Consider the following 18,411-nt stretch of genomic DNA (forward strand, 5'->3'; position numbering starts at 1 on the left):
CCTCCCTCCCCTCCCTTCCCCACTCTCCCCTTCCCTCCATCCTTCCCTCCCTTCCCCACTCTTCCCTTCCCTCTATCCTTACCAGATGACAGGATGGTCAAACGGAGGGATGTACACGAATCCGGGCTGCTCGGCCAGCTTGAGTGTGTGCTGGTTAGAGTCATCCCATACCTGAGGAAAGGGGGAGGGGGGCAACAACAAAGTTACAAACTTAGTGTACACACTAACAGAGCAGTGAGTATAAGCACGTCGGCAGAACATACTGCGCCTGCACGTAAACCCCCTTTTTCGCGGTTTTCGGTGGATTTTTGATCAATGTTGCATCAGAATTTTGCCCGTTGCAGACGATATCTTTTCCAACATAACATTTGGAGACTACAGACGGGGTGTTGATCTTCTATGCTCGAATACAACCTTACACGTGACGTTCTGCCAAAGTGCTATGCACAATATATTATGGATTTCGCACAGGTGCGGTACGTTCTGCCGATGTGCTGTGAGTATATCTTACTCTTAGTCCACACCAATCTTTGTATATTCTGTACATTGTTCTTTAGACATTTATCAGTAGAAATTGCAGCAAGAGGTCAAGATATACATTTTTGTATAAAGTTAAAACTTTTGTTCCAACACAAAAAGTTCTCTCACCTAGAGCTTTCGACCAGTCACTCTGGTCTTCCTCAGTAGACTGACCCAGTGAAGCTTGTCACGTGGCTTCTTTAAAGTGTGATGTCAACACTGGGTCAAAGGTATCTGGTAGACGATGTCGGCCCCGGTCGCGGTTCAGTGAAGGGTGATGGGCCCTGATGTATATGGCTTCCTTCACCCCTCTCAAGAAATATATAGCATTTTTGTTCTTAAATAATATGTTTTTAAGACTTTTGTAAAAAAAAAAGAAGTGTTCTGACCTTCCCCACGACCTCTACGGTGGCGCCCTCCCCCCGAAGCCGCTCCACCGTGAAGGTCGGCGTGCTCTCCGGGACGATGATGGTTGCCGGAACGCCAAGTTTTCTCGCCGAGTACGCGGCCGCAAGCCCGGCGTTCCCGCCTGAACGTTCAACAACGAGTTTTAAAGACAATATGAAACCAATGACAATGAAATACAACAGTTCCTGAAAATAGTCAAAGATGATTAATATTCAATGACGTTTTAGAAGGCCACACTAGTTTGTTTGTTCTGGGATATAGGAAAATAATAAGACTAGGATAAAAACATATTGATGGCTTAGTACCTTTGTAATAATACACAAAGTTTCAGATTTGACTTTTTCCAAGAGAAGGTAACGTTAGGTGTCTGTTTGGCTAATTTCTACTGTTTTTCCCGCAATCTTGAGAGCCTAGGTATAGGCTGTTTTCCTCCCGGCCCTCTTGTTTTCATTTTGACCTCAAGTCAAATTATCCGAGAACCAAGGAAATTAACTGGTGTGACCTGAAAGGAGTGAAAAACTGAAAGTAAACTAAAAGTATTTTAGCAGGCGTTTATAATAATATTCATAATTAACATTACACAAAGAAAGGAAACCAACTTTTATATTTCATTTGGAGAAAAAATATTTGCCTTAGTGTGGCCCGACGGGCACCTGACTAACCTGAGGAGCAGACAAAGTGTTTGGCCCCTTCCTTCAGCGCCTAGTAAACAAACAAACAACAAATAAGAGCACAATGATCATTCAAAATTTTTTGGACAGGTGAATTCAATATCAGGTAACGTAAAAGTAATTAAAAATACATATCTTGTTTGCATATCAATCACTTATTTGCATATCAATCAATAGTTTGACTTTGTGCTTATAAACCTGCATTTCCCCTCTGGTCTCTCAGTCACCGACGAAAGCTAGTGGATACTAGCTGAAATGTTTCCAAAATCATATCCAGTTGCTTCGGAGTAACTGCTTCTTGGCATATCTTATTACCTGAATGGATGTCTAACCTTCATCAATGTAAAAATACATATCTTGATTCAGTTTTTAACAGTTTTTAAGATATGTTTAAAGTTAAAACTTTTGGTCCAACACAAAAAATTCTCTCACCTAGAGCTTTCGACCAGTCACTCAGGTCTTCCTCAGTAGACTGACCCAGTGAGGCTTGTCACGTGGCTTCTTTGAAGTGTGATGTCAACACTGGGTCAAAGGTATCTGGTAGACGATGTCGCCCCCGTCGCGGTTCAATGTAGGGTGATGGGCCCTGATGTATACCAGATACCTTTGACCCAGTGTTGACGTCACACTTCAAAGAAGCCATGTGACAAGCCTCACTGTGTCAGTCTACTGAGGAAGACCAGAGTGACTGGTCGAAAGCTCTAGGTGAGAGAATTTTTTGTGTTGGATCAAAAGTTTTAACTTTAAACATGTAACTACCAACACAAATGAACTTTCATGATTGTTTTCAAGATATTTTATGAGGCCAAAGATTAAGTGAAGGTCATTGTTCAGCTGACCTTCTGACAAAGATGGCTGATGCCGCGGATCTTGAAGGTCGCGGACGGCTGGACGTTCTCCAGCTTGAGGTACACAGTAATCCCAGCATGCTTTGAGAGCGGGTGGCTCTCGAGCAGTGGCGTGTTGATGTACAGCTTGTCCTTGTAGCTCATTGGTCCAGAGGTGCGGCGTGTAACCTGATAGGGCTGTAGAACACGGAAGGTTTACTCAAGGAACTGGAAACTATTTGTACAGACTGAGATATACAGGCATGCCTTCAAATATCAGAGTTATCAACCAAGAATTGAGATGTTCAAAAACTTGTATCTCCCAATAACTCAATAACTATTGTAGACTGGACCTAGTTGCTACTTGTGAGTACTACTGATACAGATACAGATCTCCACTACTGCTAACTCATCGGATATAGTATGTGGATTTTCTTTTTTACACAACCAAAACGTCAGTTCTCTCATCTTGCTTATGTTTCAGTTAATCTGCAAGCAGATCCTAGAGTCTCAAAAATAGAGTATGTATATCCATTTGTCCATGAGTGTCACCCAACTCATGAAAAGGGCAATATATAAAAAGGGCAAAATATAAAAAGGGCAATATATAAAAAGGGCAATATATAAAAAGGGCAATATATAAAAAGGGCAATATATAAAAAGGGCAATATATAAAAAGGGCAAAATATAAAAAGCTAATAAATATGATCAACCAGGTTTGGTAACCAGGCTAATAAAAAAGACCTGTGATATTGATATGATCTGTGTTACTAGTATGCCATAACTTACCTAAGAAGTGCTCCGCCCCCTTTTTAATTGCTCCTGCCGCCACACACGCAAATAGACTTCTCACGTGGCAGAAACTATCCACACTACAGCACAGTACAGGCTTGCAAACTCTGACGTAGTCTACTCTTGAACCGGACACGCAAATACAAAGTAAACAGAAAGGGGAAAACAGTACTAAACGTTACGGGCACTGTAGTAACGTTACTCGTGTCGCTAGAAAATTTAGGTCAGATCAAAAATTATAAGATATTTTTTTGGGCCGAGTCAGGTCTTGTAACATGGGCACAGTAGAGTACAGGCTTGCAAACTCTGACGTAGTCTACTCCTGAACCGGACACGCAAATACAAAGTAAACAGAATGAGGAAAACGTGCTACTAAGGTTAACGTTACACCACTAACGCTAGTGTACCGCTAGAAAAATAGGTCAGCAGATTGACTTTTACACTGTGGACAGCAGTTGTCGGCAAATACGAGCTCCAAATACTTGCCTTCAGAACTCGTAACGTGGCGGTTTCAGCGGTCTCTAACACAGCACAGCAACGTCAGAAACTCCTGGGTATCAGAAATGTCTTCAGAACGATGTAAAAGTTCCTTGAAAGTTGTAGGAGCTTTTAGTTTGCTGTGCTTGCGGTAGAGACCGGCTGTTGGGGTCATCCGGGGGTCAACTGGAGCAGGGAACGAGATCTGCCAACTGTCACGTGATGCAGCTCTCGGTCCCAGAGTGCAAAAGGTCAAAGGTTGCCTGGTACTTTCGAAGATAAATTTTGTTGAAAATTTATCTCTCTATGTCTGCAGAAAAGAATTCAACCCCATAAAATATGTTAAGGTTTGTTTGAGCCTCTGTTAATATTCACAAAATGCATAATTTTCCTTGCCCTCCAAGCAGAGGTTGTGGGGGAATGATCATTATAATAGCTTTTTATATACTAGTAATAAAATACATGCCTAATAGGCTATAGCCCGTTTTATTTATTTTTTTGCTACCCCCACCCACCTTATATTAGGTCGTGCATGAACCCTCTCTGGTCTGTATTTTGCCATCTGCTTGGAGATTACATTTTCCTCTCTTCCTTGTGTATTGTTGCTTTATTTGCAAACCTTGGGTTGCAATAAGGTTAAAAATACTCCAGGTGTTAGAACTTGAGACACGTACCGCAGATTTTGTGGCACGTTAGCATTTATCTGATCCTTTTTGTCTATTACAGATATTATCCATAAGATATCATATCTGTGCCAATATCCTGTGTCAACAGTAAACAGGAGAAAACTCTTCTTGCTAATGTGCATTTGTACTAGTATTTGGCTCTCACTCACACTCACTCACTCACTCACTCACTCACACACACTCACACTCCCTCACCACTCACTCACCCACTCTCACTCACTCTCTCACACACTTTCACTCATTCTCTCACTCACCCACTCTCACTCACTAACACACTCACTCTCACCAACACTCACTCACACACTCTCTTACACCCAAATATTCATTCTGAATGTTGCAGACATTCTTTGTAAGGCCATATCAAATGAATATCTTGGTTCTCTCACTCTGAGCTTCAATGAAAACTATGTGATGAAAGTCTGTGGAATTTTCGTCTCTACTTCTACGTAGATTTTTACTTTAAAATATGTGAACCAAGAAATTCCCTTGACTTGGCCTTCTAGCACAACAAAAACGATGCCAGAATCAACACTTTGTTCTGAAATAACATGTATTTGTCCAAGCACAGAATTAATAGAAGTGGAAACAATCTAGTCAGTGTACAGCGTTCCTAAATACAAACAAATTATGGACAGAACAAGCGATTAAACTTTTGCAGCACAACTCCAATCCAAACACAACACAGACTCCATACAAATCTAGAGACTTCCCATGCCTATGTTTCTCTCACACTTAATTTATAGAATTATTTATAGCTATAGTGTGTTGAATGAGTCAATGTACAATCTTACACGGTATGAACAAGTGCTCCCCCTAGCAGATTTATGCATCATTACAGTTCAGAACAGCGTCAGGGTTGGACAACACACCCACTGATTCCACAATTGTTTTGGCGAAGAAGTCTTCTTCACATTTCATTTGATAATTTTCTTGCATTCCTAACGTCTCTCTGAGGTGTTAGAAGTGCAATTTCATTTTATACCCACACACATGTTTCTGCTGTGCCAAACAAAATCAGGAAAATGTTTTGAGAAAAAAGCTGTCGGAAACAAGACCAAAATCATTCATTTTTGCCAGAGAGAGAGATCAGTAGAGGTAAAATCAGTGTTTCTGCGGATTTTGAAAGTCGGCTTCAAACTTTCTCTAACTACATGTACTTATTTCCCAGCATAGCCAAACTGTACAGTACACTCCTGGCACACCCCCATTTCTAAAGTGGTGCAATCCAAACAGGTTGTTCTGACGACAGAAAACTAGACTTTCCCACTGTGCAACAGGGGGTTGCAGGTTACACTATTGCACCAGAGGTCTGCCGGAGTTGGAAAATAGTGTTGACCAAGACTGGACTGTTACACTTTGACAAAGGGTGGGGGCAGGATAGTGCAGAGACTAGTGGAATGACCTGTCTGTAGTCTGTTGTAGGATAAAAAATATTTGCACCCCTGTACGGAGAAATGGACTAGCCTGCATCCACAGTTGTCAGATGGTAACAGTAGGTGTGAACTATGACCCAGGCCCACTGTTAACCTTTCACCTGGTTGTAAAGTGTGTTGACCTTTACACTTTGACCTCTACAGAGATCTCCAATATGGCTGCTGCAGGTCACCAGAACAAATCATGTAGCAAACAGTTCATATAAAAAAAACACCCCCGCTGTCAAATCAACTGCTCTAAAACAGGATTTCTCTAAACAGACACACAGGGTAAAGCGGTAAGGTCCATTCTATCTGTAGGGGTGCTTGTCAGAGATGAAGCAATGCTGAACTCGCAGCCCACACAAGGCAAATGTTTATTTTCCGTGCGGATGTTTGTATGTTTATTAGTTTATGGCTGTAGTGCTACACTCTGGGGGACCGTAAGCTCCCCGATACGTGAAGAAGAATAAGAACCAAACTTTAATTAAATCCAGATCATGAAAAACACTACACAGGGTAGCCTCCTTCGCAGTCTTGTTGGGCGTGGGCGTAATTTTTTCTCTGAGCGAAGCGAGTAATATGCCGCCGCGAGGGACGATTTGCTGCCGAGGGACTTTTGCCACGGAGAGAAGGTTTCCGCGCTCCAACAAGACTGCTTCCATTCGGCGAGTAGAAAGGGCTATCAAAAAACACTTAGGAGCGATTGGCATGGATGTGTGAACTTCCCGCAATAAACGCCACCAGTGCAGGGTGGTGTTCACGCCCCGTTGCTCGACAAGCCAAAACTTGTAACTTTCTAGCGGTCGCCGATCAACCCGTCGGTAGAACGCCAACCATTCCCGAAAACCCAAAAGAAAACCGAGCCCTATCCACTCAACAAAATCCCGGAGACATTGCTGCTACGAAAAACAACTTTGAAAAGATCACTACCACAGGAACCCGCAAGCTAAACTGTGATATTGCTGGGAGACGTGGACAGATAAACAAGGTGCCGCCATGTTGTTTGGTGGCGGGTTGAGTAACGCACCGCTCCGCAGCAAGTTGCGTAATAGAAAGAATTGCACATTTCACCAGCAAAAATAGTATTGCAAATTGTCTTGGTTTGTTTGCATGGGACGCTTAAATATGCACAGCAATGCCTTTGTTGTAACATTACCAATGTTCACTCTTTCTCTGTTGGAACCTTCGACTATAACGTAACGCAAGCTAATAAAACCAACCGTTGACAAAGGCGAGTGCGTGTCATGCGTATCTCTGAATTACCCTTGCGCGGACATGTGAATTGGACCTGCGCGAACATGTGAATTGGACCTGCACGAACATGTTAATAGCCTCTATGAAAGGCTGGCTTAATCCGAGGTCCTTTCTACTCGCCGAATGGAAGCAGTCTTGTTGGAGCGCGGAAACCTTCTCTCCGTGGCAAAAGTCCCTCGGCAGCAAATCGTCCCTCGCGGCGGCATATTACTCGCTTCGCTCAGAGAAAAAATTACGCCCACGCCCAACAAGACTGCGAAGGAGGCTAACACAGGGCCAGTAACTATTGAAAACTCCACACCACCCCCGTATCTAAAATGGAGGATCCTCAGCTACAGCTAGCGTCAGCACTGATGCAGGCCGTACCATTCCAATCTAGGGTAGGGTCAGGATCGTTTCTTTGGAGGGCAGGGGTCGAGGCGGGAGTTCAAAGGTTACTGGCCGACGCTAGACCTAATCTGCTGCCCTGAAGTATCCCATGATGCCCTGGAGTTCTCCCAGAGTTCACTGCTGCATGATTCCGCCGTTGTAGGCATAGTCGGCCTTGTTGTGCATGATCAGGCTGTTGTCCACGAAGTAGAAGCTGTCCGACTTCGTCTCGTACGGATGGTCGATCATCTCTTGAACTGCAGAGGAGACAAAAAAATTACCGTCATTCACTTTGTCTTTACAGTAGCAACGTTTCACAGTTTAAGGAAAATGGACATGTTCACGGGACTCCATGGAGGTGACATTTGTTGCGTTTTTGTCAGTAACACTTAAGAACTCTCAGAAAAGCAGTTTTATACGCACAAACTATTGGTTGATATGCAAGGACTTACTCTGGTCGGGGGCCAGCTCGGGGAACTCGTATATGTGCTCGCAGGTGTTCTTGCTGTTTGGGATGCAGAAGCCGAAGTTGAAGTCGAAACTCTTGAGAAGTCGTTCCCTGAAGTAGTGTCGCTCGATCATGCGGAACTGGCTCACCGGCTTGTCTCCTACTGTGAACTCCACTCTGCAGGAAACAACAGTTCGCAACAACAGTTTGCAACAGCTGGTCGCAACAAGAGTTTGCAACAGCAGTTTGCAACAAACAACAGGTTGCAACAAAAGTTTGTAACAACAGGTCGCAACAAAAGTTTGCAACAAGAGTTTACAACAGGTCGCAACAAGAGTTTGCAACAGGAGTTTGCAACAACAGGTGGCAACAACAAGTGGCAACAAAAGGTTGTAACAACAGGTCGCAACAAAAAATCGTAACGTGTCGCAACAAAAGTCCATAAGAACATTCTATGCCTAACACTCAAAACTTCTCTATCGTGCAGGAAACAACAGTTTAGATCTAATTTAACATAAGAACACTGAAAAGTATACCCCTGAGGAAACAACAGTACATGTACTTACGTTGCGCCGACTGTTCTGAGCTTGAGAAACTGTGGTGTGAGACAGTACTTACGTTGCGCCGACTGTTCTGAGCTTGAGAAACTGTGGTGTGAGACAGTACTTACGTTGTGCCCACTGTTCTGAGCTTGAGGAACTGTGGTGTGAGACAGTACTTAGGTTGTGCCGACTGTTCTGAGCTTGAGGAACTGTGGTGTGAGACAGTACTTACGTTGCGCCGACTGTTCTGAGCTTGAGGAACTGTGGTGTGAGACAGTACTTACGTTGCGCCGACTGTTCTGAGCTTGAGGAACTGTGGTGTAAACTGGTATCTGACGAACCGACCAGCGTTGGGGTCAATGTCCTCTGCCTCTGCATCTGGTTCGTCGTCTTCTGTACAGAACACAGACATGTACAGGTGAAAAACAGGTAAAAAAACAGGTGAAAAACAGGTGAAAAAACAGGTGAAAAAACAGGTAAAGGTAGTCCCAAAGCCTTTTACAAACTGTAGGGGCAGTGGGTGGTTAGTCCCGTGTCTAGGGCATGGTATGGACCTATAACATTATTACGTCACAGTTTGTTTACCTGTTCTAAAGAACATTCTAGAATGGTCAGTTAAAGAATAAAGATCATTTCAAAGTTTTCAAAGTAAGGTATGTCTGATTTTTGCTGCGTCTAGTTTTGTTGACACAGCATTACATGCCGTAATGGGTGATTTATTTGCGACAGTAGATGAAAGTAGTAGTGTATAAAGGTCTTATATTAGGGCAAACGCACACCGCGCTACGCACCCCTTATCTTATTCTCACAAGAAGGTGGAGTTTTCTTCTTCTTTGGTAAACATGTCAAAACTTCATTTAGTTGAAGACTCGTTGGGGGACACTTGGTTTTGTCAGATTTGTTTGTGGTGTAAGATATGTCTGATACTGTCTGTGTATAATTTTTACCAAATTGTATATTTCATGTCTTCTGATTTTTGATGTCTAATGTTTATTGTTTGACTTGGTTCCGTATTGTTTTGTATTATCATTTCAGGTTTGGGAGGACAACTTGTAAAGGCGTTGATACACCTATTTTGTCCTCCCTTCCACTTGTTTTGCATGTGGTAAATTCAAATAAAGAAATAAGGAAAGAAATATGATTTAAGAGACCCAGCTCCTCAGGGGCGCTACTCCCTGTTCACCACCCTACAGCTGGGAGTACTCATGAGCTTCAGGGGGCACACCCCAGTTTATTTGGCGTTTCTATTCGAATCTGCACACCTTCAAGTCTAGCAACTGTCTCTGCCGTGGAATAGTTCGGAGGGAGAATGTGTGTACATGAGACGAAAGGGTATCTCTTCAGCTACAAGACAAACCTAGTTTGGTTTCTTCCCCGGTTGCAGAAGAACTGAGGTGTGCTCTGATAAATATTGTATCATTCTCACCTGAAGGAGGAGGTTTTGCTGCCTTATTCTCACCTGAAGGGGGAGGTTTTGCTGCCTTATTCTCACCTGAAGGAGGAGGTTTTGCTGCCTTATTCTCACCTGAAGGAGGAGGTTTTGCTGCCTTATTCTCACCTGAAGGAGGAGGTTTTGCTGCCTTATTCTCACCTGAAGGAGGAGGTTTTGCTGCCTTATTCTCACCTGAAGGAGGAGGTTTTGCTATTTCGAACAGAACCGTTCCGGAGTCCATGTCTCTGATCTTGAACCTGGTGAAGTCGATCTGGAACACGTTCGCTTCTGGCTCACACAGGTAGTCTGTAAACAACAGGTAAACAACAGGTAAACAACAGGTAAACAACGGGTAAATAACAGGTAAACACAGGTAGTCTGTAAACAATAGGTAAACAACAGGTAAACAACAGGTAAACAACAGGTAAATAACAGGTAAACAAAGGTAAATAACAGGTAAACACAGGTAGTCTGGAGCAGGTGAGCAATAGGTTCGCTTCTGGCTCACACAGGTAGTCTGGACCAACAGGTAAACAACAGGTGAGCACAGGTAAACACGGGTAAACACAGGTGAACAGGTAAACAACAAGTAAACACAGGTAAGCAACAGGTAAACAACAGGTAAACAACAGGTAAATAACAGGTAAATAACAGGTAAACACAGGTAGTCTAGAGCAACAGGTAAACAACGGGTAAACACAGGTAAACACAGGTAAACACAGGTAGTCTGGAACAACAGGTAAACAACAGATAAACACAGGTAAACACAGGTAGTCTGGAACAACAGGTAAACACAGGTAAAGATGTAATCAACAGGTAAACACAGGTAGTCTGTAAACACGGCTAAACAATAGGTAAACAACAGGTGAGTGTTGCATAAAAATCAGGTGAGCAACAGGAAAACAACTGGTAAACAACAGGTGAACAACAGGTGAGCAAGAAGTAAACAACCCGTAACCACAGGTAAACACATAAACAACAGGTGAGCATTGCGTAAAAAACAAGATAACAACCGCCATTTGCAGCAGTGGCCTGCGAAATGAACACCTGAAATATTTCATTCATTCATAATCGACCTTGAAACATTTCGCTCCTGTGACCTTGAAACGACGGAACAATAGTCCCGCCACAGCTGCAGAGCTAGGCCGGATTAGGTCGCGCACTCAGACAGACATAACCAATCAGCCTCCGCGGGCAGTGTGTTGGTGGTTTCCATGCCAACCGCACGGCCACATTAACGACAGACGGCCTGTTTCGCTGATGAGCCATCTTCTGTAATTATCTCTTAACGAGCTGCCATCGTCTGGGACGAGACAATAATGAAGGTTTTCCGTGGGAAAGGGATTTGCGGAGAGATGTTTATTATTTTTTTATTCATGATATTCGTGAAAAGACTGGTATTTCCCCAGAACTATCGTAGACTGGAACTCGTTGCCACCAAGCACAGTTGGGGCATCATCACTAGAAAGCTGTATCTGTATAGCCGGTACAACCGCCCTTCGGCGTAACACACTGGCTTCGCAGGAACATCTCCTGCAATCAAATGTGCAAAGATTGAGTTTAACATAACAAGTCGTTCGTTGTGATATAGCTAGCTGCCGCCGCGAAGCTGGTGTGTTATGCCGAAGGGCGGCTATACCGGCTATATATAGATACAGAAAGACCTGATTCAAACTGACAAAGGGATTACCCTAAGGGAAGCAGAGACTATTGCCCTTGATACAGCTGGCTGGAGGAAACCTATGAGGGGGAGCAAGGGGCCAGTACCTGGCCTGGGCATGGAGGCAGTAGGCAGGATATTCGTGAAGTCTTTACCCTTGTCCTGCAGATCGAGCCCAACAATTGTTGTTTTGCATCATGCAGTACCACCTATATAGTCTCTTTGGGCCAGGGGGTTTTTCTCGTGCAACGCATCACACCGCAGCAAAACGCAACGAATACGGAAGTAACTATGCCACCGCAGGGCAAAAAAAGTCGGGGATCTATATAGTATGACCTGATTAAGACTTCAAATTATGGAAAAATGTGTCAAAAATGCCAGCAGGACAAGGGTTAAAATCTGAATCATCAAAACTGACTAGCTGGCATCTCAAATCTGTACCCAATATACGTTTTTGGAAGAGTCAGATGTTTCAGAGAGCATGATCCGTTGTTATCTTCCATTGATGACAGCGTGATTGCACTCAGACGCTATCTGAAAAATCTGACTTTTCAAAAAGAGATCAAATCTATCCAGTTGTTTGATTGTTCATGTATTATGTACAAGGATGCCCATCTGTAAACCTGTAGACGGTTCTGTTATTCAGTCAGTCTAGTGAATCTCCCCCTTCTCTGCGCTAATGATCAGTGTCTGAGGACCAGATGTCGTCATGACGATTAAATGGTTGCCAGGGAAACCAAAACAACATTCCCTGGGAGGACCCATGTGGGATACTGCATTAGGTATCATCACGAGAATAACCTGCAATACTAATACTATTTCCAGGGGTTTTTCTAAACAGGGGGAGCTGCTCCCTCATGTAACAAGCCAGGTCCCTCATACCAATTTTCAAATTAAACTCTATCTCTTTCCAGTACAGGTGTGAAAACAATACAACAATGTATTCTAGCATTACAAACTGTGTTACTCTTATTAAAAAATCCCCCCTCGGTCGCTTTGTTCCTTGCCATGCTTGTGATCTGCTCCCTCATGCTAAATTTGTCTAGAAAAATCCCTGCTATTTCTACTGTTTTGTATTTCAAAATAAGGATTCAACAAGAGATTTTCATTTCATCTTCGTTTCTTATTCTTATTTCTCCAGGGCAATGCACGGATGAAATAGAACTTGGAGAATGAAAATGAAATGAAGTGGAGAAAACCTTTCAGGTCCACATGAAATTAGATCTAGAGTAGACTGGGAGGAAAACTCAAACCTGACAACATATTTATTCTCTGGAACTGTGTACCACTTACCAGGGCTGGAAATACACCCAAAATGGGAGCTGTGCACCCAATTATTTCTGTAGGTGCACTGGTGCACCCAAATATTTTGGTACTAGTAGATATTTTTGTACATATTAAACATATAATACTTTCAGGAGATTCTTGGCATCTAAGTGTCAGAAAAATAATAAAATCTTTGTTGTAAGTACTTGTATAAGAATTTGAAGTTAGCTCCCATTTCATATCCAAGCTTAGAGAAGGAGAAGTAAGATCTGTAAATAAGTTTTGTTTTATATGGTGAACCCAAATATTTTTTGTGCACCTAATACATTAGGGGTGGGTACCGGTTCAGAAAATTCAGGTCCAGGTCCGGATCAGGTTCAGAGGATCAGGTCCAGGTCCGGACCTGAACCGGACCTGATTATTGTACAGTAGTATAGTATATCATATTTTGGCAAGCGAGACACAATTTATTCGTGTACACGATACGGCCGTGCATGAGGCCGCTTTTCCCAATGAATAATACGGCTGAAATGCCAACACATCCACAAATAATTTGATCAAATACTTAATTGCTGCGATCTAAAATGTTACAGGGTTCTCTTAGCGGGGGTTGTTTATAATTTGTTTTGATTGGTAAAACGCAGGGTAAAATACGCTAAAAATGTAGCCACGCCGCGGTCCACACTTCCGGGTTAAGTGACGACAAAATCACGTCGAAAACGCTAAAAATCCGCATAGAAGCATATATTTTCCCCAAAGATTCTTGAAACTATGCATTTCTTCACTAGAATATCGATGTGTGGTTGTGGAAAATAGAATTTTAGCGCCGATATCGAACAAAGAAAAGTTGTTTACACGCGCGTCGGCTCGCTCAAGTCTGCCGCTACGCTGCCAGCAGCGGGCGCAACAACCAATCAGAGATGCGAAATGCCGACATGTGACGCGGGATTGCGTCACAATGGGGGAGGGCTCGCCGTGCACGAAATGTTCTTGCGTCAATATTCAGCGCCGTGTTTCAAGAGATTAATACCGGGAAACATTTTTTTCTTGTTTTTGAACGCATAAACATGGATTTAGGCTGATCTAGTATGATTCAGGGTTATTTTTTTTTACCTGCCATGGCCAGATTATCTAAAGTAAAGATGTGTGTGTTGTGTGTACAATCTACAGAAATGTACATCAGGTCCGGTCATCCGGTTTTCACGTTTCGGTTTTTTGGACTCGGTTCTTGAATGTTGTTCCGGTCCAAACCGGTCCGACTGAACCGGTACCCAGCCCTATAATACATGTATTTCAGGTTGGGTGCACCAGAGCACCTATTCCCAAAAATGAATTTCGAGCCCTGTACACAGACTTTCCCTTAGGCCACACCAATTTAATTTCTTGGTTAACGGATTCGCCCGCTTCTTTTTTTTCTGATTTGCAAATGAAAATAAAAATTCAGAATCAACTGCAAAATGCTTATATTTTGCCCTGAACAGTTGAAAACAGTCCTTTTCATCCTAGTTGTTGCAGTTATTCCATCTTTCAATGCAGTGGTATCATTAAAAGTTCAAAATTCGTTGTTTAAATTTTGAGCCAGCCTGGTGTGTTGACTTCATGGCTCCTATCATACCATTTTGGGCCATAATAGGATGCCTAGGCCTGTTTTTATTTTTATTTTTTTCCACCCGCCCGCTCCAATATTTTTCTAGAAAAATCCATTAACCAAGAAATTAAATTGGTGTGGCCTTAGACTGAGTCGTTTTCACATTGATCTTCAGTGCAGCAATTTTTGTCAAATGCAAAAACCAACAAATTGATGTGGTGTGGCCCTGCCTGTGATCAGCTTGTAGTGACCAGATTTGATTTGTTCGAGGTTTACCACCTGATGACTGTTCATTATGACTCCTGTCTGAGGGATTATTGTCGCATTTCAGAAAATGATACTCTGAAAATGAACAGCTTACATTCATAGATTCGTAGATAAGCAAGTAGCAACAAGAAATTGAAGGCTAAGTGGACAAAATCTTAAGTTTGGTAGAACAGAAATCCGCAACTACCCAAACCACTGTCTGTATGCTACTACAACACAACATGCCATTATGTTGTAAAAAGAGGTGTTTGTTTTGGCACCTTCTAATTACACAGGAAATTAGAGCCATAACTTATAAGTACAGTGGCAAAATGTGGTCTTCATATGGATTACAGGGCTCTCCCCAAGCAATGAAGCAAGGGTGCTCCCCCTCTCCCCCAAAATCCTAGCACCTCTCCGAAAATGTTCAAATTCAGGGTTTTCTCTTTTACTATTTCATGAAAATTTCTGGGGAGACCACTGGGATGACTACGTTTCACTTTCAGGGTTATTTTGGTGACAATACAAAACATTGAGTGACAAAACTTCTCATTAACCCACTTTTTGCTGTCCTCATACCTCACTATATTGTTGTATGACATTTTGCTTGACACGTGTTTATAGAAATATAGTTTAGAAACTCTGTAAAAGGCAGCTACATATGGATGTACTGGACTGGAGTGAACAAAACAGTCTGATTAAACCACTTTTTGCTGTCCTTATAATATATATATTTACCTCACTATGCTGTTGTATCATACTATAACATTTTGCTCGATATGTCTATAGTTGATACAGGGTTCCAGCTAGCGCGAAGTAGCGTAGGCCCCCCTACGCTATAATTTTGACCCTCTACGCTAAATTCCCCCCCCCCCAAGCTAATTTTTCAATACAGTGTAGGAGCATTGTGACTGTATTTCTTTGTTCAAGAATGCCAGATCAAATGTGAAAAATTACCAATCAATGATACATCATACATACCTTAGAAATAACATTTTTCCCTTTGGGTTTCCCTCAAATGGCCCGTTTTTAGCTAAATTTTTTTAAAGCTCCGCACCGCACATCCCCCCTTCCGCCCCATCCCCCTCTTCGCTCCCTCAATGTGCACAGTGCCACTACACTACAATCAAATCCTAGCTAGAACCCTGGTTAATAGTTAAGAAACCCTAAAAACTAAAACTCTGTAAAAGACAGCTGTAGTGTATGAATATGATTATGAACAGACTGTAGTGAAGAAAACAGCCAGGCACAGCTGGTCAGGTGTGGGCAAAAGTTGTCTTGGATAATCTCCTGTTAATCCTCTCCATTGCCATGGAAATAGTGGATTAACTCACACAACAATGGGAACACAGGATTTGATTCTGATGACATAGACGCTGTCTAAGTGAATAGAGCCATCAGGTTAAAAATAAGTTGGTTGATAGATCTAATGGTTTACTAACTAACAACAAGAAATATGTTACTTAGGTTTACCTACAAGGGTTTGTAGTAGTTATAGTTTACAGTTGAGGTGTGGGGGGGTGGGGGCAACTAATAAGCTGCCTTCGTCAGGGCTTGACGAACTTGGATTTGTCACAAAAAAGTCATACGGAATGTGCCACAATGTGGCGAGCGGTAGCAGGTTCATTTTGCCACAGTATTAGGCAACAGACCAGACAAGTTGGCAGACTGTTGTGATAAATTGTGGTTGTGGTATTTAAAGGACTTTGAACACCTACAAACCTCCAGGCAGTGAATACAGTGGCAGATAGTATCATACCTTTGATAGGTACATTTAAATTTTCCTTCCATCCCTCTGATTTCATCTAGATTTGTACTTTAAAGCCATATTTACTTGAACCTCAAGTTGAAGCTGTCAGATCTGGGGGTGGGGACTAGCAGAGTTGAGTAGGCCCCTGTTTTGTCTCCCCTCTCTTTAATTTTTGTACATTATCAAGGTAGAAATGAAGAAATAAATAAAAAGAGAACCAAGGAAATAGTACAATGTGGTTTGGGTGAAATTTTGGTAAAATTTCACATTCCTGTATAAGGGTCAATGTCCTAGAGGCCAAGTAGCCATCATGACTTGTCCTTTTCTTTAAGGATCAGCCAAGGGTGTCAAACCAAACAAAGGAGAAATTACGTTTTATCTTAAGTCTCAAGCAACTAGATCACTGCATCCCAGACTCTATGGGATTTTAAAATCATTTTAAAGTTTGTAACATTCTTTTTTTTTTCGAGTGATATCTGATATATCACTGACATAGCAACCGATCCTGACACCTGTTCACTGAGCTGAGTTGTCTGAATTTCAGCAAGTAGCTACGACAAAAAAAACAAGGATTTTTATCAAACAGAAAATGAACTTATTTCGGCCTTTTCTTCAGGAAAACCGCTCGCTTTGGGTTTCATTGCTAAGACGGTGGGAAACTTTCCTAATCTTTCTTCCCAAGCGACAGAAGACCACTTGTAACGGTGGAGAATTCCCTCAACATTCCTGATTCACAGTGTACCATGGCAGAAACGAACGGTTTTTTCTGTACGCCTATCACAAACCGAGAACTACGCTCGCTAACCAGCAGAAGGATCGGCCTTACTTTCTGTGACTTTGGGGAGTTTCAGGACGTCTTCTGGTGAGATGTTCTCCTTCTGGAGTAGTTCCTCTTCGGTGATGTAGTTTTGGTTCTTCTCCGTTTTCTTCTCTTTGGCCAGTCGGCTGATCAGCCCTCCCCCTTTCTTCTTCTCTCTCGGCGCGCTCATATTGCCCTGTAACAGCTACTACAGTCCAAGAACTAACTCACACGCGTCGCAAACAGTCGCAGCCACCAGGTCTCGGGCCTAGAATCGAGCGAGAGGCGCCGCCAACAGACAATTCGGCCCGACTTTTTCCCTCAGAAATGTGAAATGTTGTCCGCACAGACAGCAACAAGATGGACGCCGCCCGCGCACGGACTGATGGGAAATACGTCATTTCCGCCTAGCAGCGGGAAATATGAAAGGATTTGTGTATTATAATAAAAAAATGTCGCTTCTGGGCAAGGATTTATTTCCTGGATCAAAGGATCATCAGTTAAATCGGAAATGCGATAAAATAGCACGATAGAGTCGTTACTTTGAACTACGCCTTGGTCGGAAGGGTATATCCTGCAATCTACAGCTAGACCGCTAGGTGGCAGTTACAAGTGGGGCCAGGTGATTTTTTGTTTACTACTCTCCAAGCAGAGGTTTGGGGTTATTTTTGGCGTGTTTTTAGACTTTTTTTTATCGGGGTTTCTTTTTTGCACTGGAATTTTTCTTTCACCCAACCCAGAGAAATTCCAGTGCAAAAAAGAAACCCCAATAGAAAAGTCTAAAAACACGCCAAAAATAACCCCAAACCCAAACCTCTGCTTGGAGAGTAATGTTTAGTGGCTATATATGAAAAGGGATAAATGATAATAAAATAAAAAAGAATAAATAAACTTAAGAGAACTAAGGTAGACTAACAGATAATTCAGCTATTATCAGGATTCTTATTTCTTGTGCTATCAACATTAAACTGTTTTCTTTCCAAATGAGTTACAAAAGATCTGCCAGGCATACCCCAAAACCAAGGTATTACATTGGTGACGCCCACAGGGTCTATTCCATGGATGTGGTAAAAGAAAATCTTACTTATATACTGGTAATTCATCGAGGCCACACTAATTTAATAAATTGGTTCTCGGATTATCCCACTTAATTTTTCTCTGATTTGTAAAAATAAAAACATTCAGGGTCTAAAAAGTCCTTGCCTTCTTAGTTGTTAGTTTTTTCATCTGTAAGTGCAGATGAAAAGTGTAAAATTCATTGA

At 42.4% G+C, this 18,411-nt stretch overlaps 2 protein-coding genes across 4 annotated transcripts in view; both read right to left on the bottom strand.

Moving 5' to 3' along the window:
• Window positions 1-3,926, bottom strand: part of LOC109468864 (L-serine dehydratase/L-threonine deaminase-like) — a 7,960-nt gene extending 4,034 nt beyond the window's left edge. Inside the window, exons 1-5 of one of the 2 annotated variants that reach the window (XM_019767233.1) lie at window positions 3,704-3,926; window positions 2,438-2,623; window positions 1,590-1,629; window positions 909-1,048; window positions 83-171 (exon numbers count right to left, since the gene is read on the bottom strand). In XM_019767233.1, coding sequence (XP_019622792.1) covers window positions 83-171; window positions 909-1,048; window positions 1,590-1,629; window positions 2,438-2,590 — 422 coding nt within the window. In that variant the 5' untranslated portion in view covers window positions 2,591-2,623; window positions 3,704-3,926. Of the gene's footprint in view, window positions 1-82; window positions 172-908; window positions 1,049-1,589; window positions 1,630-2,437; window positions 2,624-3,214; window positions 3,337-3,703 lie in introns of those variants that run through there. The other variant, XM_019767232.1, reaches the window with a different exon arrangement.
• Window positions 3,927-4,922: 996 nt separating this feature from the next.
• LOC109468877 (protein unc-119 homolog B-like) lies at window positions 4,923-17,541 on the bottom strand. Of its 2 annotated transcripts, XM_019767254.1 has the most exons (6): window positions 17,177-17,541; window positions 10,033-10,146; window positions 8,693-8,801; window positions 7,871-8,043; window positions 7,325-7,675; window positions 4,923-6,311 (listed from the first exon to the last, which is right to left on the bottom strand). In XM_019767254.1, exons 1-5 carry the CDS (start codon window positions 17,337-17,339, stop codon window positions 7,554-7,556), a joined length of 681 nt encoding a protein of 226 aa, XP_019622813.1. In that variant the 5' UTR covers window positions 17,340-17,541; the 3' UTR covers window positions 4,923-6,311; window positions 7,325-7,553. The 2 variants fall into 2 exon arrangements, with proteins under 2 accessions (XP_019622813.1, XP_019622814.1); XM_019767255.1 differs by lacking the exon at window positions 4,923-6,311 and having other exon boundaries at window positions 7,318-7,675; window positions 8,693-8,798.
• Between the last annotated feature and the right edge of the window lie 870 nt (window positions 17,542-18,411).

The sequence above is a fragment of the Branchiostoma belcheri genome, unplaced genomic scaffold (genome assembly GCF_001625305.1).
Source record: "Branchiostoma belcheri isolate BF01 breed outbred unplaced genomic scaffold, Haploidv18h27 scaffold2, whole genome shotgun sequence".
NCBI lineage: Eukaryota > Metazoa > Chordata > Leptocardii > Amphioxiformes > Branchiostomatidae > Branchiostoma > Branchiostoma belcheri.